This window comes from Protopterus annectens, chromosome 1.part1, assembly GCF_019279795.1.
Source record: "Protopterus annectens isolate FY-2018-M chromosome 1.part1, PAN1.0, whole genome shotgun sequence".
NCBI lineage: Eukaryota > Metazoa > Chordata > Ceratodontiformes > Protopteridae > Protopterus > Protopterus annectens.
In genome coordinates this window covers 547,449,552-547,475,824 of record NC_056726.1, presented here as the reverse complement: position 1 = coordinate 547,475,824, position 26,273 = coordinate 547,449,552, and the positions used below count along the sequence as shown (strand labels likewise).

At 38.2% G+C, this 26,273-nt stretch overlaps 1 protein-coding gene across 9 annotated transcripts in view; it reads right to left on the bottom strand.

The window, feature by feature from the left end:
* Positions 1 to 26,273, bottom strand: part of LOC122806326 (protein unc-13 homolog B-like) — a 2,554,726-nt gene that overhangs the window by 2,147,626 nt on the left and 380,827 nt on the right. For 6 of the 9 annotated variants that reach the window (XM_044076650.1, XM_044076675.1, XM_044076667.1 and 3 more), the window contains exon 6: positions 18,456 to 18,461. The exons of the other annotated variants lie outside the window; for them this stretch is intronic. In XM_044076650.1, coding sequence (XP_043932585.1) covers positions 18,456 to 18,461 — 6 coding nt within the window. The remainder of the gene's footprint in view (positions 1 to 18,455; positions 18,462 to 26,273) is intronic. 9 annotated transcript variants of the gene reach the window in all.

Below are 26,273 nucleotides of genomic sequence, written 5' to 3'. Positions count from 1 at the left end.
CACATTTCACAATAATTCCTAATGAACAAGGAATCATGATTGTTAAGAACCTTTTAATCACACTATAGTAGCTACAACCATGCTTGCATTGAGTTGATTAGTTATTTTAGAACCACAGAAAGAGAACCAAAACAAACACTGAATCCAAAACAAGCAGCTGTGCAAACCAAGGAAGGCAACCAAACAGTGTGTTCTGTTTGGGTGGGTCTTTCTTTAATGATACCTCCTTTTAAATGGAAACTGTCTTCAGCCAGGTCACCATGACCAAGTAAGAGGCTGGCCCCATCATCTTTGTTCAATATGTTTTCTCACTCGGTATTTCTCTGACAAAATGAGATATCATTAAAAAAGACCCACCCAAACATAACACACTGTTTGGTTGCCTTCCATGGTTTGCACAGCTGTCTGCTTTGGATTCAGTGTTTGATTATTTACTTAAGATGATTTTGGAACATAATGTTTTTGATTTTGATGAACAATTTTTTCATCAGTGCTCTGGCATAGCTATGGGCAATCAGTGTGCCAACAGCTACGCCAATGCAGTTCTAGCATGGTGAGAGACAATTTGTTATGAAATTGGAATGGTGGGGTATATGTATTCCATTCCTTAGAAGGTTTGTGGATGATCTCTTTTTGATATGGTGTGGTACTCTACAGGACTTGCAAGAATTCCTGGAATACATACAAAGTGCAACCTGATTTTTAGAGTTTACGATGGTGCAGTGGTAGCGTTGTTGCCTCACAGCAAGAGGTTCTCCCGTTTGATTCTCAGCTAGTGTGCGTGGAGAGCCATCTATGTGGAGTCTGCATGTCCTCCCTGCAAGTCGAGTAGCATTCCGAAAGACATGCGTGAATGGGCGTGCCTTCATTGAAGGTTGGGCGTCGAGCTGGCAACTCGGCACTGTGAAAATCTACTGCCCATCATTAGCGGACTGGAGCTCCGCTGTGGCAATCCCTAACCGGGAAAAGCCGAAAGACAACAACAATGAAGTCTTCTCTATGTAAGACTGACTTTCTTGATGTAAATTTATTTAACACCAAGGACAATAACTTTCAACTAGTCTGTTTATAAAGGAATGTTACCATTCTGCTTATGTACATCGGCATATGATGCACCCTTCACATATATTTTGAAATGTTATTAAGGGGCAAGCAATGAGGGCATCACAACTCCACATTGATGAAACTGATTTTGAGAATAGTATGTGTATTCTACACAGTCATTTTGTGAAGAGGGAGTACAAAATTGAAGAAACAGTAAAGGGTATTAAGGAAACCACTATGTTAAGGAATGATAAGGCTAAGCCTTTTTTTGCTACATCAATAAAAGATAACGTTAGGAGTACTAGGGTCAGTAGCACTGTGAGAGTCCCCTTCCCTTTCAGTAGTGATATAAACGCACTTAGGAATATCATTTCTAACTTACAGATCCCTTTTTATCTGAGATGGTTTGAGGGTGCCCTAGGTTCTATAAGAATAAGAATTTGAAAAGGCTACTTTGTTACCCGAAAATGCACCAAAATAAGCATGTCATTTCAGGTACTCTTAAGATGTGGCAAGTACAATTTTTGTAACTATTTAAGTATTGCTGGAACATTTTTTTATCCTGATATGGAGCAGGAGTTAATTTTTTTTGCTTCAGTTGATTGCAATACCATCAATGTGGTATACCTCATTGCGAAGTATGCTCTTCATTTTATGTTGATAAAACAAAGCCCAAGTTTAAAGAAAGGGTCAGAGACCATCTTTATTGTATCTAAAAGGGGACTGTGGTTAATGCCCTAGCAAAGCATATTAACACATTTGGCACTAGAAGTTTACACCTATAGATGTGGTGGGGACTGACATTATAATGCGGGATGTAGAAATGAGACTGAGTTAAGGGAGATTAAATGGATAATCTCACTGCAGTTCCATAAGAGTCATAGGTCTGTACTAGGCTAATGGACCTGAAGCCTTTACAAGCCTAGCCCATAGGACTACCCTGGCATCGTGCCACCCAACCTTAGTTACCAGTCTCTCTGTTGAGTACAGCCACTGAAGTGATCCCTGGGGTAAATTTTCTATTTCGTCTGCTTGACATGTATGGGAAGTCTATTCCATAGCATGGGCAATCTCTGGGTTATGAACCTGTCTCTCCAGCATGTTCTGTTGATTGTGGTAATGAGGTAGAGGTCTCTGGAGCATGTGGTGCAGAGGGATTGGGGTTTCTTTAGATGTAGCATTTCTAACAGAGCTTGGTCAGACATGGCTTTGTAAGTCAAGCAGAGATTGCCTCTAAGTAGGCGATATGAGACAGAGAATAGTTTGAGTTTTTTGAGTCTGTCCATATAGGACAAGTGTTTAAGGCGTAGGATCCTCTTTGTGACGTACTTTTGTGGCCTCTCCAGTTGTTGCAAGTGTCTAGTGAGGTACAGGCCAAATGAGGCATTGTACTCAATGACTGGCCTAATGAGGGAAGACAAGAGGAAGACAATGACCTCTTTCTTCCTGGACGCAAAACCCTTAGTAATGAGATGTGCCACATAGCACTTTCTGACCATAGTGGCAATGTGGTGGTCACAAGTGAAATTCCTGTCAACCTGTGTTCCCAGATCTCTTATAATGCATTCTGTGTTAAGTGGACTACCATTGATGTGGTAATTCATGGGAACCGTGTTTTTCCCAAAGGGGATGATGACACATTTTTTGGCACTGAGCTTAAGGCAATGGTTCCGACACCAGTCGTTGGTCTCAGTGAGCCTTTCCGTAGAATGTTAACATCACTTGGGGGAGTTAATATCAACTCCCAACTTGCAACTGTCTGTGAACTTTGTCAGGCAGAGTTCCTTCGTGTTGGCCTGGACTTCAGAGTAGTAGATACCACTCAGGAGAGGACCCAGGACCAAACCTTGTGGGACTCCTCTCGTGATTGTTCAGCAGTCTGACTTGGAGTCAGCTACTTTCACACTGTGGGTTCTATCTGACAGCTAGTTTGCAACCAACCTAGTGATATATGGGTTGATGCCTAGATTAGTGAGTTTTTCTATAATTCCTGTGTGGGGAATGGTATCAAAGGCCTTGGCCAGTTCAAGGTAAGCTGTATGAACCACCTTGCCTTCATCGGCAGCTCTGGTGACTGACTCAAAGAAGTCAACCAGGTTGAGTAAGCATGATCTACCATTCACAAAACCAAACTGTGTGGGATCCAGAATTTGGAGATTCCCTGCATCCTTGTTTATTAGGCCCATGACGATGTGTTCCATAGCTTTGCATATCAGACTCATCAGGCTAATGGGGCAATAGTTCCCAGGGTCTGTAATTGCTCCTTCTTTTGTGGAGAGGGATAACTGTAGCAGTGCACCATTTGGTAGGGCCGAAGCCGGAGGTGAGGCTATGGTTGAACAGGGCATATAGGTGAGGTGCCAGTTCACTCTGTAGTTCATGAAGAAAACAGGTAGGGATATTGTCAGGTCCCATAAAAGCTGTATTCTTGGCCTTGGACAGTGCTGTTTTAACCTGTTCAGCAGTAATACTGGGTGCCTAACAATCTACTAGTATTGTGATTGGTCCTTTTGGGGGGGGGGTAGAGTTGGCACTGAATCTGTTGGCCAGTATATTGACAATATCTGTTGGCTCAGTATAGGAGGTACCATTGTGCAGTAGCTCAGATCAAATCTGGGTATTGCCACCGAGATTCTTCAAATAACTACAGAAGGCCTTGCGCTGGTCTTTAGTATCTGTTGCAATCCTGTTTTCATAGCTAGCTTTAGAGGATTTGATGAGGGATCTCAACTTTTTTTTTGAGGCTGATAAGGGAGTTTTTTCAGTCTTGGGACTTCACCTTATTCCACATTAGTTTCCTCCTTCAGTTGTAGAGTTTGTTTTTTGCAGAAGAGTGTCTTGGTTCTATTGCGTATGGCGAGATCCATGCATTTGTGTTCATACAGTGCATTGGTGAATGATTTGGCGGTCATGCAACTATTCTCCATTTGCATGGGTGCCATTAATTTAGCCACCTTTGTTTATTAGGAGCCCAAAATTAGCTTTGGAGAAGTTTTTCATGGTGGTTACCTTTGCGGGGGGCAGGGGGCAGGGGGAGGGGGATGTGTATTTCCAAGATGATTAGTTTGTGGTTGGATATAACCAGGGAGGAGTTGACTAGTCACCCATGTTGCTACCTCTAATGGGGGTAAGAATGAGCTGGTCCAGGGCATTGGAATTAATGAATTCCAGGAAACATTGGGCAAGTGTACTGGTACAAGTAGTTTTCCCAGTTAATGGAGGGGTAGTTGAAGTCGCCCAGTATGAGAGTGTTAGGTTGGACCCTAATATTCTCCAGGGTGCTTAGGAATGTGGAGTGTAAGTCTTGGGACATGGTTGGGGACCTATAGCAGGCTACAACTTGAATCGCTGTCTTACCCAATGTTAGCTGCACTAGAAGCATCTCTGATACGTTATGTTGGGCTACCAGTCTGGAGGTGTGCGCATCCTTTATGAATATGGAAACACCACCACCTTTGGAGCTTTGGTCCAAGTTCTGAGGCCGACAGGTGTGGAATGAGTTATAGCCTGGTAGTGCATGGGGTGCTTTCTGCTGCTTTAAACCAGGTCTCTGTTACAGCTCAAATGTCAGCGTTCTCCATTTTGAGTGCATTTTGAGATTAAACTTCTAGCATTGAGCAGCATGACCCTCACATTGCATGTTTGTAGCTGTTACAGTGGTAATTTGGTCTTTGGAACACCACCTGAAAAGGCACTATAGGGGTGGCAAGAGCCTTGGCCAGTATCCGGAAGCTCAGGGGTAACAGATGCAGGCCATCTCTGGCAAAGCATTGAGGTCTGTCAATCATGTCATCCCAGGCAGGCAGATACTGGATCCCCTTAGAATGACACCAGAAACTTAGCCAACTGTTGAAATCAATCATTTTCTGCTTGTGCATTGGTATCATTCTGTGTGAGGGTAGGATGCTGCTCAGGGCTAGGGTCATACCTGCCTGGGCTACATAATCCGAGAGCTGCTCCATGTCTCTTTTCATGTAGTTCAGGGAGGTACATCTCAGGTCATTCACACCCACATGTACAATGACAGAGTCATATTTGTACCTGTTGTTGAGGGACCTGAGTGCATGCGTTATGTGGCGGATCCTGTTACCCGACAGGCAGTTGACTGTTACTTTCTCCTTATTCAACCTAATGAGTGGGACAGCAGTGTGCCTCACTTATCGAGTCACCTATGGCTAGTGTGTTGGGCATGCTCTTTTGCCTTAGGGGCTTTGGTTGAGTGGCACACTGTTTAGGAGAGTTATGTGTCTCGTGATTAGTGTTGTGGTGGTCGACTGCATTTCTACCTTTGAGGTCTCTGCTGTTTGTGCAGATTTTTATTGAGAGCCTCCACAAAGGTTTGTGTTTTTATGTGAAGGCAGTGCTGGTTTGTATTCTGGAAGGCTGTGTGTTCCATGTGGTTTCTTGCAAGTGCTGACCTTCTCCTCTTGACGAGCTATTCCAGTCTTGGCTGGAGAGTGTGTGGCTTCCAATTTGGATATATAAGTGCATCTCTCGCAAGTCTGAGTGTTGGGAGGTAAGAGAAGAGGGTTGTCATTGCTGCATTGCCTCAGGATGCCCAAGTTCACCAGGTTAATAGGAGAAAGCACATGGAATTGAACTTTAGACATGCCTGGAGGGGTGGGCATTAATAATAAGTACTGGAGCTTTTCCTTGTAGAACATTTAGTGCTTGTAGCACTTTGTGTGCTACAATAACTGCTACAAGAAGTCTGGTAAAGTGCTAGACTAATAAGCTTGTAAAAGTGCAGGAGAGGGGAGAACTAGCAAATCTAAGGAAAAAATTTGAAGAGCAGACTTTGACACAGCTCAGAAGCTTACAAACAGTCCTGGATACAGCAAATCTGTACCTGGACTAGACTAGTTACAGGAAAGGTGTAAACAAGCACAAATGTAGGCTTATAATCCAGAAAGTTGAAAGAGTTGGAAAAACTGCCCAAACAGCCAATAAACTATAACTTCTGGGCCAGAAACCACTCATCTTGTGGTAGATAGGCCATCTAGTGCTGACCATTCCCACTGATAAACTAGAAGGCTTCCCTCCAACACAGAAAGGCTTAGGGGGCTCAGAAGCTTACAAACAGTCCTGGACACAGCAATGGGAAACAAGCACAAACACAGACTTTTCAACCAGAAAGTTGAAAGAGATGGAATTAAATGAAGATATCCTCCTACACCCAGTTTTAAAATGTAAGGGTTTGAGGAAGAAGTTCTACATACTTGTATATTTTTATTTTTTTAGATTTTCTTTTTCATACATTTTTAGAAGCATATTTTTTGTTTCATTTTATATACATCAGGTACCTGTACCTTTAAATATGTGATTTGTTTGATCGGTTAGTTGTGATGTAATTCTGTTTAAATGTGGATGTTGTATGTTCTCACTTTTGGGATGAACAAGCTATTTTACATAACAAAAGTGCTTACCAGTTTTACTATTAAAGACATTTATTTTTACATTGTGGTTGTTTTATTCAGTTGTGTGTCTGTGCGTGTGTTCTTTTATAGCTTACTCTGTATTTATGTCATACCACACATTTAATTCTTTGGGCTTTTTGTTTGCTTTGTTTTAACTTTTATAAATATATTTTTTACAATTTTTTTTACCAAGCTAGAAATCTAATGCATGTGGATCACTTTTGGGATAGCCTGGGATGCATAAGTAAACTAAAGAATTCTGAAACAATATGAAAAACAATGTAGTTAACAATACTTAATAAGCATCATCCAAGTCAATGACACAGAGTACAGCACTATATATAAGGTCTTTAAAAAACGTGGTGTTCCAATACTACTAAAACGTAAAATACATACAATACCAATCTGCAAAAAGAAGAGGAAAGGAAGAGGAGAAGTAGAAAAGAAAGTTTAAGAAGAAGAAGGTTTTAGGGGGTTGTAGATGACAGAAAAGGTAAATACAGACTTGAAAGTTGGATGATAATAATTTGAAGGCAAGTTTGAAATTCAGAGATTTAGAGATTAGAGTTTAGTTTGGTGGATTAGAATATTACTGTAGTTTGGAAGTGGCTCAACCCTTCGTTGTTTGTAGAGATTTTTTTTTTTATTTGAGGAAAAAAGGTGAAATGCTAGGTGTCTTTTAGAAAGAGGATAGAAATTTACAAAGCTTGTATCCTATTACTGCAAAGGCATGATTTATGGGGTATAGTTTTTTTACCGGGGGGGGGGGGGTGGTTGGTTACAGGAAGGGACATTTTCAAAGATTGTAAAGGAAGGAAGATGGCTATCAAGACCAGAGAAGGAATCTTGGTTACGCAGATTGAAAGAAACGTGAACCAAGCAGTTCTTGTGTTCTTTCTTTCAGAGGAAGCTGTTTTGCTTTAGCACAAGTCTAACAGATACATACTCTTTCATGGAAGAATGCTATAAAGCCATAGGTTGATTTTTATAATGTTTGAAGAGCTGATGAGGTATTTTTAGAAGCAGCGGAAACTACTGGAAGGTCATATTTGAACTCTGTTGAAGAACACTCTCATGTAACATTTATCCCTTGGTTACTGAGGCAGTAGGATATTTTCCTAGGCCAGAAGAGATTTTTACAGATTTTTGCTTGCATGATATTTATATTGTGTTAGATGTTTAGTTAACTGTATTATACTGGAGCCAGACCATTAAATAGTGATGTTTCAGACCTATGGAGGTTTGGTTACTGTAGAGAATTTGCCAGATAAGGGAGATATCTTTAGTTTATATTTTGTACCATATACAATGGCTTTTGTTCTGAGGGTGAGAACCTGTTTGAAGACAATTCGGTAGTTCATAGGTGTTTACTAGGCTAACGACCACAAAGGCCTTTTTAGATATGACCATGCATCCCAAATCTCTGATAAGTTCTGATACCCTTGATAAGTGTAATCATGGGCCTGGGAGATGAACCATTTACAGGTTACCTGTAATAGTGTGTGTAGTTGGTTAAGTTGTGACTTAAAATGGTAGGGGAAAAAGAGTCTGTAAACTGCCATATCGTTGGTCTATAAAATGGTAGGGAAGGTTTATTGGAAGTTCATTTATAAAGCTAAGGAAAAGGTAAGGTGGAAAGAACAGAACCCTAGGACACTATTTTGTATAGGTTAGCAGTACAGGATGTTGAAATACCTATTTTCTCTAGAAGGTCTATGAGGGGTTTGTACTTGATTTCAACAGTAGTTAGTTATCCTAGAAGTGGAAAATGGTTCATAAAATGTAAGTCTTTAATTAGGTCTATAAAGACAGTGCCTGTTAATTCTTTTGCTGATATTAGTAAAAATCTCTATGGGGGTGCATACTTGTTTCACCTCGAGTCTTCTTTACTATACCATAATCAATCTTAACACTTTTTCACATCATAAAAAAACAATATTTTCCTTCCAGTCCATTTGTAACACAAAGATAAAGACTGGCATTGGCTCCAGCAATTTACTCTGCTGTACCTCACTGATAACTCATCTTTCAACTAAATGTGCTCCACTTGCTATTGCCTTCTGTTTGCTTTGTTTGGCTGGTATTTTAGATTATGCCACCTCAGGCATATTCCTATCACCCTAATTTACTCATTACCATAAAGTATGCTTCAGTGATAAATGTCTTATTAAAATGTAAGTAGACCAGCTCTTTCTGATCAGATATCCTAATTATCCAAAGAACTTTCCTATATCACAGACCATCATACCATGAAACACACTACACCAGAGTTATACTCATGTTTTGCATACACACTCCCATTTATCCAATCCCCTGCTCAATAGCTCTCTTACCTCTCCCCCAAAACACTCACCTTCCTTCATACCCAGACTCTCCACAAACTCCACAGCTGTACCTGTGCTCTACCCTGCTAGTAGTACACAAAATCCCCTCCCCAGTCCCTCCACCCTTAACTAGTATACAATGCAATGTCTAACACTTTAAGCAGTTACAAAATCCATGGGGTCCAACCTCATGTCTACCTCATTTTCTGCTCCAATGGCTCATTTTTAATCATATCCTAAACAATAATTGCACTCCTGTGCTACTCACAGAGCACCCATGTCTGTATATATACCAGCTTTCACACTCCTACACCAATGTTTGAAATGAATTTTAAGCATAGTACTACCAATCACAACTTTGACTCTTACAAAGTGTAAGTTTCAATCTGACAGCTTTAGAAATGTGTGATACTTAGATATGCACATATGTTTTAAATGCATTGGCTACATTTGTCATTAGTTCTAATTAATAAGTATATTTATATCTGTAAGAAAAAGAAATAAGTAAGGTGAGGACGTCACTGATGAAGTTACACCTTCTTCTGGTTCTCAGTGGAGTGCCAAGCAAAATATGATTGAGTGCTGTTTTTCTGTCTTGGTGCCAAATGTTGCCTACCCCTGGATACACACTGCTTCAGAACCTTCTTGTCCTCCCCAAGGCTTCGGCCATTCAGTTCCCTTCCTCCTGCAAGTTCTTTGGTCTGAAGACAAATCTAATGCCATCTTTCAAATTCCTCCCACCACACCACTGCTTTACCACATAAAACACCCAATTCACTCGTGCTGTTTTCTCCACTTTCCTCACACTACTTTATTCAAAGGGCATGCTCTAGGACATTCTTCCCAAACTACAGCCCATCTGGGCATCCTGACAAATGGGTCCCTCTCTTAATCTCTGCCAACTAGATGAAGTTCTTTCATAAAAACCTCCTTCTGTGACAGAAACTATACAAGTCCCACTATCCCCTGCATATACTAAACAGCTTACCTATATCCACTCTCACCAACACATATTATGAATACCAGGTAGAAGAATGTGCTCATTATTTATTCTTTTGTAAAATCAATATCTAATTCACCCAAATACTAATCCAGGTCGTGTAAACTTACACTCTCATATCTAATAGAACTATTAGATTAATTCCTTTTACAAAGACAACTAAGAACTATTTCAGGCTCAAATTCTGCTATTTATAATGACTTTCCTGTGATACATTTTTATGTATTGCTCTTAATTTGAAGTGATTTATGGTCATGTCCTACTCCCAATTTACTTCTTTATATTTTTGGAATGCTACATGTACCTCATTTCTTGTAAGTGAGAGTACCACAGGTGACAATTATCTCAGTAGAGATACTGATTAACGGTTCTTAAAAAAGGAAATTTCCATTTTATGAGATGAACATTGGAGATTGTAACAATTTTTCAAGAGTAATTTGCGGTCGCTACTAACATTCTATCATAATTTTAGTGCACCTCTCTTTCTCCCTTTCTCTGTGTATATTTGTGAATGTGTATATGCACACATATATCTTTGTGTGTGTGTGTGTGTGTGTGTGTGTGTATATATATATATATATATATATATATATATATATATATATGTGTGTGTGTGTGTGCGAATATACATACACACATATATATATATATATATATATATATGTATAAGATTCGAACATTCAACAGGCAAACCGGAAGCACTGAAGAATTAAATGTGAGAGGAAGTACAAGCCATGTTGAATGAGTGTTTTGGCAAAGAAATGCCAAATCTCATGAAAATATTTCTTGTATTTCCAACATTCAGTCCAAATATAGAATTTGCTGATATTTTTTAAGAAATATTGAAATTCAGTAATGTTAAAGATTGGGATATAAACATGCCTTTTCATAATCAGCATCTTCAAGTCCTTCTTAAGTGATGACAGGAAAATTTCAGCTCTCAGTGAAGCCCAGTAACCTGACAAATAACTTATCCCAAGGCTCCAGGCCATGTAAATAAGCCTTACTGGACCGGAGTTCTAAAACAAAAAGGTATGGCATATATTTGATCTCAAGGACAAAAGTTCTGTGCCATCAAGGATCAAAATATCAGAACAAGGTCATTTAACAGTCACACATCAGGACTTCCATAACTCCATTACTATACCAGACAGCATCTCTAATTTGATGGTAGTAGACTTAACTGCAAATTACCTACTGATTATCTGACATTGTGAAAAAACATTATTCTCAGTAATAAAGCAGGCTTAGTTGTACAATTTGAAGGAACACAGTTAGCTTGATGCAAATAACATCTCCATATTCAACAACAGTGCCTTTTTATTGATGATATCACACTGGTAATAAGCACAAAACTCAAAGAATAAGTTGGTACTTCAGAAGGTGGGTCCTTCTTCATTACCACCCTAGCCTTTGCACATCTCTCAATCAGATCAGGTTTAAACCATGGCTCATACAACCCTAAGGTGATCAAGCATGCATGAAGTGATGCAAACTGGCTGATGGCAGGGGTCCACATCTCAATGTAGGCAATGCAGTGGTCTAAGTCTCACTGTAAGCCATGATGAGGCCAAATTAGCACTGACCACCAACAACTACTAGTGGATTAAAGGCATCAGAGCATTAATAGATACAGTGTTTAAATTTCTATACTGAACCAGCTCAAGAAATGGTGGTTGTAGAATGGAATATTCTTGTACAATGTTCCTCAGGAACTAGTCAGACCAACAACCTCGTTTTAGCACCATATTAGAGGCCACTGCTAGCCACACTCAGAGCTAACACTATATAATCTAAAGGAGAGATAGTCTATACTCAGAAAATTATAAAACCTGATTGCAATGTCAGTAGCACAGCAGGTAGCACACACTTGCCTTTGCTGCTGGAGGACTGGAAGGTTGCAGATTCTACTCCAACACCAGCTGACTGACTTGTTGATACTGCTGTGTAACATTATAGGGAACTGCAATCTTGAGTGCATCATCCTTTTGGATGAGATGTTAAATCAAGGTCTTATCAACAGCTTCAGTAGGTGGCAGCTCAAGTGCCCTGGACAAATTCTCCCAAGTAGTATAAATGCCACCTTGTGTTTCCCCCCTGAAAATAGGCACTAGCCTAGTGGGACATACCTGGTCAATAAAAGGTTAAATGAATTGCTTATCTGCCTTTTACAATCATAGGGTGACTGGGCAGGTGAACAGATCATTAGGTTAAACAGAGGTCCCATTTTCTGGAGTTGGGGGTAGTTCAGGTAGATGTAAAAGATCCAATGGCACTTACTGAAAAGAGTCGGGGTTTTATTTGCATAATTCGCACATGCTATTTACATAACTTTACACTACTCTACAACAATTTCAGTATTTGCATATGACATTTACAATATTTATAATATTTTCTATATATACAGTACACATGAACGATGCTATAACTCCTTCTCAATCCACCAAAATACAAAAATTAATCTTATCCTTTTCAAAACAACTACAAGAGTCCATCCTTTATTATACAAAACTTCTCTTAATCTTTCATAACAGATTTCCCCACATCAAAATTTTCCCAATCATCCAAAATGTTCTTTTATTAATTATTTTCTTCATAACATAATTTTCTCCCCTATAATAGCCACACAAAATCATGTTCATATTCACATCTTTTGTATTTTTATACTTATAAGAATATTTTCTTTACATACCCAATCCTACACTTTTTTGTTCTTTCACATCCTAAAAAAATGTTTCACTGTTTCCGTTTGATTAGAAAATATAAACAGCATATCACACACTCTCTTATATAACATACTCCTTTTTACGGGTAACTTGACAATCAACACTCTCCATAAAAAATCCTAACATGTCTTAACACATAGAAATCCTCACCTTTTCCATCTGGCCTCAACTAACTCATTTCCCAGTTCTTCCAAGGATAGATACAATAAAAATTATACATCACCTTATGATACCATCCTTTCCTATTTTTTACATTCTTCTATACATACTTTTCATGATAAAATTTTTCTCTGGTATTTTTTACCTTCTTTATTCATAAACCTTTTCCCTGCTTTTACTTTATCCCAAAATACTCATCTTGAGTTTCAAACATTTTTGCAATCAAGCTATTTTTTTCTCTCTTTCTATATCCCAAGACCCAGTATTACTGCAAAGATGCAACATTCACAATTGTATGTATTAAACTTCAGCCTCTCTTTCTTCTTCCTGGTTCAGATTCCCCCCTATTTCCTGAGTTCAGTCTTGATCCTCATTTGATACTAAACATCAGCTGCATTTATTTCTGTCTTTTTCACTTGGACACACAGGGACTTCCTATAAAACCTAACCTTCCTAAAGCAATCAAATGCACTTTATTTTTAAATTATAACTTAAATGTTTTCCAGAAAGCACATATTTCTTTTATTCTTCCTATCACTACTTCCCACAGTTTCTTTACTTCTCCCCATTACCAAACATTACTCCAAGTAACTCAATTGTTTAATTAGAAACACAATATCTTCAATTTTAGTTACATCACCTAAACCCATACTTTTCTGTTTATTCAACTTGAATGATACTTTAAATAAAGTTGGTATAAATATCAATTTTTTCATCCAACTCTCATTTCTTGCAATAATTATATCATCAGAAATATATTATATGTAATCTATATGCCCTCTCACCAATATACTTACTCATAACACAAGCAAAAGCATTCATCACAAAAGAAAATAATACACTGCTCACAGGGCCACCCTGACTTATAGCTCTCATCACACATCTTGTTCAGTAAACCATCCAGTAACCATTGTTATCATATGCTGTCTAAAATAAATTTATTTTTCCCTTTATGCCAACACTGTATCAAAATTTCCCATAAACATTTTTCACATAATCAAATGCCTTTATCACAATTAACTATTACCACCTTTCAGTCCATACATATATTAGCTAACATTACTTCATGACTAAACTTCTCAAACCTCATTTACAATAGTTTCCTTATTATTGTATAGTCTGCATTATTTAATGTAATCTGCCTCCAATTTTTTTCCGTTTTCCCATGTAAACCTTATACCTTCATATTAATTTGTTCACCATTTAAACAAAAAACTTTCTCTGTTGCTTATTATATTTTTATATACATCACACCCTATACTGTCCATCCCTACTGATGACCCCTCTTTTAATATCTTAAGCATACTACCCATTTCATCCAAAGTAATCTCACATTGTAAAATTTCAATTGTTTCTACAGAAACATTCTTCATATCCCTTATGTTATCTTCAGTAGTGCTTCCTCTATAAATCTCCTTGACATAACCTTTTATGACATCCATAATAAATTTTTGATTGTACTTTATTCCCCCCTTCTCATATTTCAATTCCTGTATCACACACTTGTCATATTTTACAATTGTTGCCAAGTATGGAGATACTTTTCTTCTTCCCCCTAAAATTATTTTTTACATAAAAATCCTCAACTTTCTTTTTTATTGTTTTCATAAATGTTTCTTTACAGAAAAAATTACAGCTGCATCTTTTTAAACTATTGCCCCTTTTCAGTTCTTTCCTCAGCTGCAGTTCCACCTACAGATATAAATGTTTCTGTACATTTTTTTAACTGTAACTCATCACTCTAACCAGGACTTACAAAAAAAACCTCTCATTAGTAATAATATTCTTTCCAAAACTGTCCAGTTTCCTAATTAATTTCATCTGACTGCAACACTTTTCCTGAGAGTCTTTTTATATTTTTTCCATTTTTTTTTTTGCAATATCATCATTTGTTCATGTGTCAATCCAAATACACAAATGATCTGAAAACCCTGTGACCAAAACACCACTGTGTTTTCAGTATGATGTCCCGATATCAAAAACAGTCTGTCTTTGGTTTTTGTAATCCTTTTGTATATGCAAATGTCTTGCATTCTACAGTCTTAAGGCACTCCACTTAATTACATCTTCCAATTTTTTAATACCATGATTACTTTTGTCATTATTCCTCAAACCACTAAGATCTTCCATTAAAGCCACCAGCATAACAGAAGGTATTTTTCAAGTATCTCTTCCCTTTCCCTACACCAGCACATGAATATACCCCTATTCATTTGTGTACATTGCTTTTCCCTCGTATATCTACTCTTGCATCTACCACAGTTATTCTTCTAGTGTATGCAATGTGAATGACTCTATCATTAAACAAAAAGGTCACTCCTGAACATCATTTCCTAAAGCTCATATTATTTTGTGTCCCCACACTTTTTCAGCTTGCATTCAATCTTCAAAAAGTACAAACCTTGTCTTGTAAACAGATGTCAGCAAATAAACCTGCACATCATTCTAATATTGATAATCTTCTGAATTTATTTATAATAGGATTGACATTAATTGATACCGCTAACATTATTCCTTTCCCTGATCTTAAACTTTTGGAGAAATGTTTCTAAACATTCATCTCCTTATTCTTACCCTTTGACCTATAGTAGTTTTCTTTTCTAGTCAAACCATTTCCTTCAATTCCCTTTTTTTCCTGATTTGATTGTTCACTTAATAGATGCCCAAAAATGTTGCATGCCTCAATTTAAACTTCCTGTAAGCCTATACGTATATTACTTTCTAAAACCAAAGTTAATCTTATACATCATGATTTCCCCTTGTTCAGGATCATTCTCTCTATTTCCACATGATTTTACACTGCTCTCCCCCATGCTGTTACTTCTGCTAGCCTCCACCTTGAAGTTGCTCCAAGGACTAATGACATCCCTCTGGTGCCATCCAATGCTCAAAAAGAAAAAGGGGAAGATCCCCAATGCCCTGGCTAAATTTCCCCTAGTAGTATAAATACCACCTCATGTCTTCCCTGAAAAGACAATACTAGCCTAATGGGGTTAACGTGGTCAAGAAAGGATAAATAAAAAATAGTGAACTGTCAAAACTGGCACAAAACTTCAGCATTTCATCAAAAACAAAGTTATATCAATAGGCCTGAAGGATTGTAATTCTTTCAGACATTCCAAATAATAGTCCTTCTACCGCAAACATGGTTGCATTACAAATGTTTAAGAGAAGACTCCAAGAAAAAATATATAATAAATGTACTTTCCTCAGTATGTACAAGGTTTGTTGCCTTAGTTTTTTTTTTTTTTTTTTTTTTTAATCCAAATGGTACTACAAAGAAACTTTAGATATTCTGGCACAACTGAAAATATTTCTGAAACAGGTCATTAAATCAGAACAGTGATGAGATTGTCCTTGTCTGTCATATAATCCAGCCTTGTCCTGTTTCCTTTTTTAAATCCTAAAATCCTTAATCAGCCAATTCATCTGATTTATTATTGGCAGGTCTCTGTTACATGTTCAGTACAACCAGTCAAAGCATTAATAAAACATATGGAACAAATTATTTATAACTCACTAGTGAGCTCAGTGACTGAAGTGTATTGCTAGTCCATGCTCACATACCTGTAACCATACTTACTCAATTACAAATGTCAGGGATCAGGTTTAAAACGCCTTTGTCTACAGATTTTCAGTAAAGCAGCATTTAACATGGGCTATGTCTGCAGGTATTGAAAAATGAAGCTTATTTGTTGTTTCTGATTATGGAAGTTTTGATTAAATCATCAGTGAGCTAGTATGCTGCTCTGTATATGGGCAAGTAATATTGTTAGTAAGGAAGCAATCTGAGAGCTGCACACCACTATGAATTATTTTCAGTGATAAGAAATGAATGGCTGAGGATAATCTTCACATGGGCTGCATGCTTCCCAGAACAAATATACAGCTGAAACTAATAGCATTAACAAGGTTCAATGGGTAATTAAAATTACCTTTTTCATCAATCTCGGTAAAATAGCTCAAATGTGGATCACTTGGTGGAATATCCTCACCTGTGTCACATCATTTGAACATATGCAAGATGAGCTACTTCATGACATTATGCACAGTTATTAATCACGACATTATGCACAGTTATTAATTAGGACTTAACTAATGCCCAAAGTAAAAAATGTTAGAATGTTTGTTGTGTGACAGTTTGAATAAATAAAGACAACAAAATATTTTCCACTATGAGACATCAAAAGCTGCTTAAATGCATTACCCACCAGAGTAGCAAACCATATTCTGGCTGTGGTATGTATCACATCTTACATAAAGATAAAGGATTGTGCTCCTACATCCACAATTGAACGCAGATACTGCTGAATGAACCTAGTGAGCCAGTATCACAATATGCTTGGTTATATGTGAAAACAAAGACCAAATCATGTACTCCTATCTCAGTCTATGTACTGATCACCTGTGTACGGTGCCCAGGAACTCATGGGCTCAATATATTTTTGAAAAGCTGTACTCTTCTCATAGTTATGCAGTTTACTGCATCAAGCTACTTCACTCTCCAGGAAACTGCAGTTTTAGTAACATGTTAGAAAGACAATGAAAATTAGTCACTTGGAAACACTTTCGGTTTACACTTCAAACAATCTCTAATTTTCATCACGTTATATTTTAAATGTCACAGCTAAGAACTTTTGTTTACATTAATTTTCTGTGACTTTTTTCATTTTTTTTTTTTTTTGACAGTACTAATGCAAATTTTTGGGGAAAAGCTTCCAAAGAACCAGAATTTTATGTGATAGCTCTTGTGAACAGCTACTTGTGTCCTGTTGACCACTATGAAGAGCTACTTATGATGAGATGGATAATGTTTGTAAATGTGAACTTGTTAATATGGTTTGATTACTTCTATATAAATAAACGTTCACATATGTTACAACTGATGATTCGATTGTTTATACAAAGTCATTCTATGAATGCATGTTGCTTCATTTCTCATTATGTCTTGAATTGAGTAAATTACCAATTAGGAAAAATCACAGCATTACAATCAAAGACATAGCAATATGCTTACAAGCCAAAACATTCTTAGTTTCCTTAAGCTAATCATTCATGATGTCATATCTTGATTATGATTTGAAAGACAGGCCTTTGGGAGGAAACCATAACCACATGATTAGAACTGAATTGCAAATAAAATGCAGATGCTAATGAGAGATTTCTGTTTTTATACAAATGTGCTTAGTAATGCAAAACTAGGATATAATCTTAAGTAATGCATCAAAATTCATACAGAGGTTTCACCAAACAGTACATTTTGTCACTTTTTCATACAGGCATTAACAGCGACTGTGCTTTAACATTATTTCTCTATACCACATCATACTAAGTCCAGTTGGCATCCCCGAGTTATGCTTATTAAGCCCAGCAATGGTACTAAACATGCTTCTACATACATTTTCAATAACTCAAATAAAAATAGCATCATCTCTAGCAGGAAATACATTAAACAAACAAACAAAATATTAAAAAAGAAATTCAGTTTGTGCAGGCAACAAATAATCAAGTCATAAGTCAACAGAAAATAAAATGTTTCTAAATGTGATTTGGCTGAATGTTAAAAGATCTTGCATTCAGCAACCATCACTGACTATAATGTTCACTGTTAATTTGTATGTTTCTGAGTTAACTGCTAAAACAACAAATGATCCATTAAACCAGTGATGGAAAAGAGAGTCTGGGCACATGCTTTAGGGACAAGTAACATCCGAGCAGGAGAATTTGAACTAGGAATGTGGGTACATCAGGTTGCAGGGAAAAGGGGTTCTGCAACACCACTTACCATGGCCTGTAGTGAATGCATACAAAAGAATGATGAAATTTTAAGTTACAACTTATTCAAAAACAGTTAAGATCAATACTGCAAACTCTTACGCCCACAGGGGACAGGAGCCAGTATGTTCTGCTACATTTTTCACAATGTATTCAAACTTTCGTTTAGAAAAGATTTGTTTTACACTTAGAATTGAGAGGGTCAGGTTTTTCTAACTAGAATGGCATCATAAGGCATCGGGTAGCACATCACTGACTAACTCATTACTGCAAATGTTAATTAACTCCCAACAAAGTGAACTGGATTCTAATACACATGCAACAAAACGCCTAAAAAAAGAACATTCGGTGCAGTTCCTGAGAAGCAAACTGAAAAGTTTTTAAGTTTATTAAAACAGTAAATATTAAACAGCACTACTGATATTTATATTATACTAGCATGTACTAAAACCCTATTCAAAGAAAAAACATCCCTAGATGTAGCTGCATATAAAGAAATAAAGCAGAAGTTGTGAGTTTACAGTTAGCACAGATTAAATGATGTGGGACAAGATAAACGTTACAATACTTGTATAAAGAAAATAAATGGTCTTACACAATCTGACACTGAGCCACATGGACGTAAGTTAGTCTAGAGAGCATACAATGACAATAATGCATTAGTTTTACTCAACTAAAATACCAGCAAGTAAAATTGTAGCCACATTATGGACACAAATTAAAAGATTATGCAGTAAATATAGGATAATAAAAGGATCATCTGGTTAATGGAGTCTCACTAATATCCTAACTAATGCACAACTTCAGCATTCTATTACCATAATGCACAAATTGCCAGTTATATATTTTTTGTTAGTTTTTTCAATCTACATTACTGTCTTCCGAGTCCAGTAGCAGAGATTGTCCATGAGCTGCTTTTTATTGCCATAAATCTCCCACATCACCATCCAAACTTTAAACATAATGCAGACATATTAGCCCAAAATATTTAGAGTGTGCTCCTTTATTCCACTCTTATTTCCTTCATTGTCTTTCTGCTCACAGCTTTCTGAAGGGTGGAACACAAAAAAGTGCTAAGAGACACCACACCAAAAAGTGGGGCTTGTGTGTGTGTGTGTGTGTGTGTGTGTGTGTGTGTGTGTGTGTGTGTGTGTGTGGATACAAAACAATCTCTATTGTCATTCTTTGCCCCAGAAGTGTACAACAAATAAAAAAGGACTACCACAAGGTACATAAAATCATGTCCCAATCCCTATCCGCAGCACAGCCTGTAGAGTCTATAAGGATGCAAACTGGCAGCAGTAGATACAACCCTTTATATGTTCTTGTTCTAACTACAAATGACAAGAGAGAGACATCTCAGATGCTCAGGTAAGAGCTGCCCTCTCCAAAGCAAAAAACACAGCATCAATGGGACCAGACGGTGTCCCGGGCTGCGTCCTACATGAACTCCAAGAAGAGCTAAACCCAAACATAAAACTACTGTTCAATCTCAGCCTTACTACAGGATACGTACCCAAAGAGTGGCGTACAGCAACAGTGGTCCCTCTCCACAAAAGTGGTGCCTCAACGGATCCTGGAAACTATCGCCCCATAAGCCTGACTAGCTTGGTCTGCAAAGCTATAGAAAGGATCATCATGGACCTCATAAATAAATATATTGGGGACCTACAGACACTAGATCCTACCCAGTTCGGCTTTGTTAAGGGCAGATTCTGCCTCTTAAACCTGGTTGATTTCTTTGAAACAGTCACCAAGGCCATTGACGAGGGGAAGGTGGTCCAAACAGCCTACCTGGACCTCGCAAAAGCCTTCGATACAATACCCCACTCAGGCATTATAGATAAGCTCACCAGCTTAAATATAAACCCCTATGTCACTAGATGGGTTGCAAACTGGCTCAAGGACAGAACCCACATGGTTAGAATTGCTGGAGCCATGTCAGACTCCAATCCAGTTACAAGTGGCATCCCACAAGGCTCAGTCCTGGGACCTCTCTTGTTCGGTATATATTTCTCGGAGGTACAGGCCAACATGGAAGGACTGTAGCTGACCAAGTTCGCAGATGATGGCAAACTGGGCACCATAATCAACTCTCCAGCCGACACAAGCATCCTCCAAAAAGGCCTCATAGAAACAGACAACTGGTGCCAGAGCCATGGCCTCAAGCTAAACGCCAAAAACTGTATAGTCATCCCCTTTGGCAAAAACAAAGTGCCCACAAATTATCACATAGGTGGTAATCCATTAAGTACAGAAGAAGTAATTAGGGACCTGAGGACCCAAGTTAAATGCAATCTGTCATTTGACAACCATGTGGCCAAAGTGGTTAGAAAAACATTTTATATAGCCCACCTAATCATGAAGGGATTCACATCTAGATCAGGGGAGGTCATCATGCCTCTTTACTCATCCCTCATCAGGCCCATAATTGAGTACAATGCCCCTTTTGGGATGTACCTTACCAGACACCTGCAGCAACTGGAAAGACCCCAAAAGTACCTCACCAAGAGGATCAAAGGGCTCAAACAGATGCCATATGCTGCCCGGTTAAAGAAACTCCAGCTCTACTCAGTGGCATACCGCCTGCTCAGAGGCGATCTGTGCCTGACGTATAAAGCCATGTCCAACCCGGAATTAATGGATATGCTGCACCTCAGAAAATCCAAATCCCATCGAGCTATGCGCTCGAGAGACTTGAACCTCAGCACTGAAATAAATAGGACATGCTGGAGGGACAGATTCATAACCCAGAGGCTCCCTTCACTCTGGAATAAAATCCCAGTCCAGGTTAGGCAGAGTCCCTCATTGACTCTCTTCAAGAGGAATCTTGATGAGTGGATGGGAGATCATAGGTTTACCCCGGGTATCACTTCTGTGTCACTGTTAGACAGAGGCACAGTATACTAACCTCGAAAAGGGCATAGCAAAATTAATTTAAAATGGGTGGCGAAAGCCAAACACACTCTGGCTAGGCTTATAAATGCCCTAGGGCAGATAGCTTAGTATGAACCTATGAACCTATAAATGGTGATGCTAAATTATAGAATATCCATTCTCCACCAACTTCCGCTAAAGTTTAGGCAGGACAAGGCCTTCACAGTGGCACACGGGCAATCCATCTGCCTGTAGTGCTACTGTCTTTTGTTTGGGTACTGGCTTGGGTATTACAGTGCTGACTACAGAATTGGAACTGAGCAGTATGACTGACTCTCTTTTTCTGGGAGCAGAATTCCCAGTTCAACAGTGCTACTACCACAGTGGAGAATATATGAGCTATATTATGTGACTAAGAAATTATTCAAGTAGGATTACAGAAGTAAATCCAACAGTTAGCAAAGAGGGCTAAACTGTGATTTGTGAGCTGTTAAACTGCTTCTATATCCCAGGGTTTTATTCTGCCACCCTCCATTTGTCTAATGTGCAACTGTGATCAATTCACTTAAGTAGACAGCGCTCCCAGGTCACCCCTGAAAAGGGACATCTGCGCCTATTGCGCTTACTAATAGTTTCATAGGTAAGTACTAGGCTAGCTGCCTTTGTGGGCCATTTCAGTCCTAGCCAGTTCTGCCTTTTGTGCTCAAAATAACCTAACCATTTGGTTAAAGATTCTCCTTACTCATCTAATGGATCGATAATTATAAATTATCCCTAATGAGAAAAACTGGGATTCTACCATAGATAATTTGAGGGGCTCCATGAATGGGATAAAGCATTTAGGAGTTGCATCTTCCCATTTAGTAGTACATGGGACAGTCCTGGGGTAAAGTTTCTGTTTCCCATCCACAGAGCTTGGCTAATAAATAAATAAAATGCAAAAATAAAACGGCCTACATGCTGGTTGGCACTGGCCTACCAACAAAGCCACCATATGCTTTCATCATGAGAAACTTGGAAGTGGGTGGGGAATAAAAAAGCTCTAACCCTCCATGAGGTAGCATTTGGGAACCCAATCCTCATTACCAAACTCTCAGGCACAATGAATGGATACTTATGAAAATCTGTTCATCTGAGGTGATGGGATGAATTAAGTAAAAACAAAATAAGCTGGATGAGATGATAGTGACAGTAATGAAAGTAAAAGGGATGCTGAAGCTTACCAAGCAAAGATTACCAAGGGAAATGATACTGCAGAAAGAAAGGAAGGGAAACACAACAGAGGGGGGAGTACTAAAGCAGATGCAATGGAAATGCATAAGTAATGTACCAAATAAATGATGTGGAAGTGGAAGATAAGATGAGAAACAAAAGAAAAAGGCCATCTGATGCAGAGAATACAGACACTTAAACACAAAATGAAAGAACATAACATGGGACAGCAAGAAATGGAACCAAGGAAACTAAGCCAGAGTGGCTATGATATAGAATTGTCAGCTCTGACAGGGCATGAATAGAAACAGTGATACTAATTTACACAGTGATTAGGGCAGGCAAGGGTGATGCAAGGTGGTAATGTACAAAAGGGAATTACTAAAGCGGAAGGTGAAAGAGGAAAGGAAATGTGACAAGTGAAAAAATAACTAATAAGGCAGCAAGAATTTGGACCACAGAACCAAAGGTAACATTCCTAACAATAAAGATTTTGGAGCCAAAAGGGACATTTAATACATCAACACTCTCTACAGACCACCTAATGCAAGTGTGAGGGATAATACATAACACTGTGTTGTATATGGGAGATGTCAAGGATAACCCTCAGTCTTGTACTCTATATGGGGAAAAGAATAATAATCCACAGTCTAACATTTTATATGGGGGGAATATGAGGGTAAATCTTCAATCTTGTACTCTATATGGGGGAAGTGGGGGAAAATTCCCAATCTTGTAGTCCATACGGCGAAAGAATAACAACCCACAGTCTAACACCTTATATGGTCTGATACCAGGGGAAATCTGCAATCCTGTACTCTATATGAGAGAAGTGAGGGAAAAGTCTCAATCTTTTTTCTGTATGGGAATATGAAGAATAATTTATTTATTTTCTTTTTATTTAACATTTGTTAACTGGGAAAGTCCGACAGAACAAAGCCAATTTTCAGCGGAGCTCCAGGGAGAAATGCTCCAGACGCATGTCTTTGTAACATGGGAGGAAACCGGAGCACCGGGAGGAAACCCACATGAACCCAGGGAGGACATGCACACTCTGCACAGAAGGCACCCCAGCCGAGAATCGAACCGGAGAACCTCTTGCTGTGAGGCGACAATGCTACCACTGCACCACTGCGTCAGTTCAATCCTCACAACTGTACTGAATATGGGTGACATGAGGAATACTCCTCAATCTTGTAGTGTATACGAAGGCATGAGGAATGATCCTCAGTTATGTACTCTATATGGGGGACTTGTGGAATACTCCTCAATCTTGTAGTGTATTCAAGGGTGTGAAAACTGCCAGCCCAGCTAACTGGAATTTTGTAAATAATTCTATGTTATTAGTGAATAGTAATATAGTTTGTATGCTTGTCTTACAAATGTAAAAAAACTATATGTTATGTAAAATTGTATGTTATGTGCTGAGCTTCAAGAATGTACCCACATTGTACCCTACTGAAAAAGAACAGAGTTAACTTGCAAACTCTAAGAAAATAAGTGAATTGTTTATGATGGTGTTTCTCTCAGCTAGGAGACAGAATGTCTGCAGCTAGAAATTCCTTCTATTGTCTGGAAACAGAAATAATTACAGGTTTCAAAGGTAAAAGTGCGTAACTGCTTTACGACTTCCAGTTCCAGACAAACTTCTAAGATAATTATTTTTGACAGAGAGGTGCTAAATTTTAAGTTTCTGTTAGCCTGGGAACTGAAGGCAGAGATGACAAATAGTGATGTCATCCAGCTGACCCAGCTATAATGTGTATTATTAATCTAAGAACTAGCTCTCAGAGAAAGTCAGGACATTTTGTATCTTGTCTTGGACCTAGAAACATCCTCTCATCAGCACTTCTCATCTATATTTGCCTGGCTCTGTAAGCAAGTCATATAGGGCACAGTATCTCTTGGATATAGATAGGAATACAGCAAAGAGTAGTTTAGACGTTTCCTGTATTTATGTGAGACTGTCCTGCAATGTTGTTTTAAAGTATTTCCTGTGATTCTGAACTTTGTTGACACTGTGTTGTTATTGAGTATTGTCTTGTGTTTTTATTATTCATTATTAAATATATTTAAACCTTTTAATTGTGGCTGGTTTGTTTAAATATATTTAGGCTCTTACAGTGCTTGCATATGTATTTGGTGACACTGTATAAGCCACTCCTAAACAGCCTTGCTGATGGCCACACTCACCATTTGGATAATAGTAAGATTACACAGTAGAATTGGTCACCCTTTGGGAAGGGCCTTAACGTGGCCGATAAATGGTGGTTGGAGGCAGTGATTACTACCTTATAGTCTGAGCAGGAGGAGGCAAAGCTCTGTGTTTCTATATAAATCAAATCTCAAAGTGTGTGTGTCAGCTACTTGGGCAGGGACACTAAGCACTGGTTGGACAGAGAGCGTGCTGGAAGTTTTGGCTTGATCACTTGGATGAGATATTACCCCTATAGCTGTGTCAGTGGGAAGTCTTATGGATAATCTGGAGAGAGGGGGAGAAACCAGCCCCAGACAGAGTGTGACCTCTGTGTGCTATTAAGGGAAATTGTACTTCAGTGTGTGTGTACTTGTCATCCTCCCAATGTGCACATCCCTCACTGGTGTTAGTGGTGAGGATTGAGGCTCCGTGATTACTGGGCCAGTGCATGGGCATGACAGAGGGCATGAGAAATGATCCTCAGTCATGTACTATATATGGGGGAATGATTCTTAATCAATGAACTTTTTGCCCACAATTCCAAAAGGTATGCTTGCCACAAAACAACACTTTGCATCACCAAAAGAACACCATCCCCATGGTGAAGGAAAATCCCTTAAGCGAATTTGCCATCTAGTTTCTCTCTGTTCTAGACAACATTAATATTCGTAATATTATAGAGAAAAATTTTAAAAATTGTCCAAGGTAATCAAGAACTAACAAAAGCCACAGGAGACAAACCTAGGTTTCTATACATAAAAGATTACAATTTGAAGGCCTTGTTTGAAAAAGGTAGAGACACTACATCCTTGGTAATTCCTTTTAGTAGTAAACCGAATTGTATGTACAAATGTCAGGATTGCAACATGTGCAGATTTCAGAAGGACCATATGTAGAGTTTCCACATCTCCCCTATAACATTGGGGTGCCAGGTGTATTTACTTGTAATACACAAGGAGTAGTTTATATGGCTATATGCAACAAATGCCAACATTTTTATGATGGCATAACCACCAGACACCTTAACACCAGAATTAGGGAACATGTATATAGTATACAAAATGTGACAAAAATGCTTTATATAAGCACAGTCAAAACTGTTGTGGCTTCAGCAAGTTTTTATTTACAGTTTTAGAAAAAGGCAGAACAGATTTGAGAGGGGATGATTTTAAATTTTTTTTAGAACAGATAGAAACTAGATGGCAAATCCGCTTAAGGGGAGACCAGAAACCTGGGTTAAATGTTGCAATAAATATTAAATGTTTTTTAAAGTATCGTAGAATATGTTAAAAAGAAGGGGGACTTAGAGTAGTAACCTTTTAGTGGGTATTTTTTCACCCCACCCTTTTTTTACAAACACATTTCTTTTAAATGGTATGTGTTTTTGTAACAGTGAATTTACTTTTCAAGTATATATGTGATTCAACATATGTATTTACAAATTAGTTCAAGTGAATTTTATATAATTAATTAATGAGGCAAATTGTTTAATTGACTGTGATATATAAGTAGAAATGTCTTAGTTTGTTTTATTTCTGATGA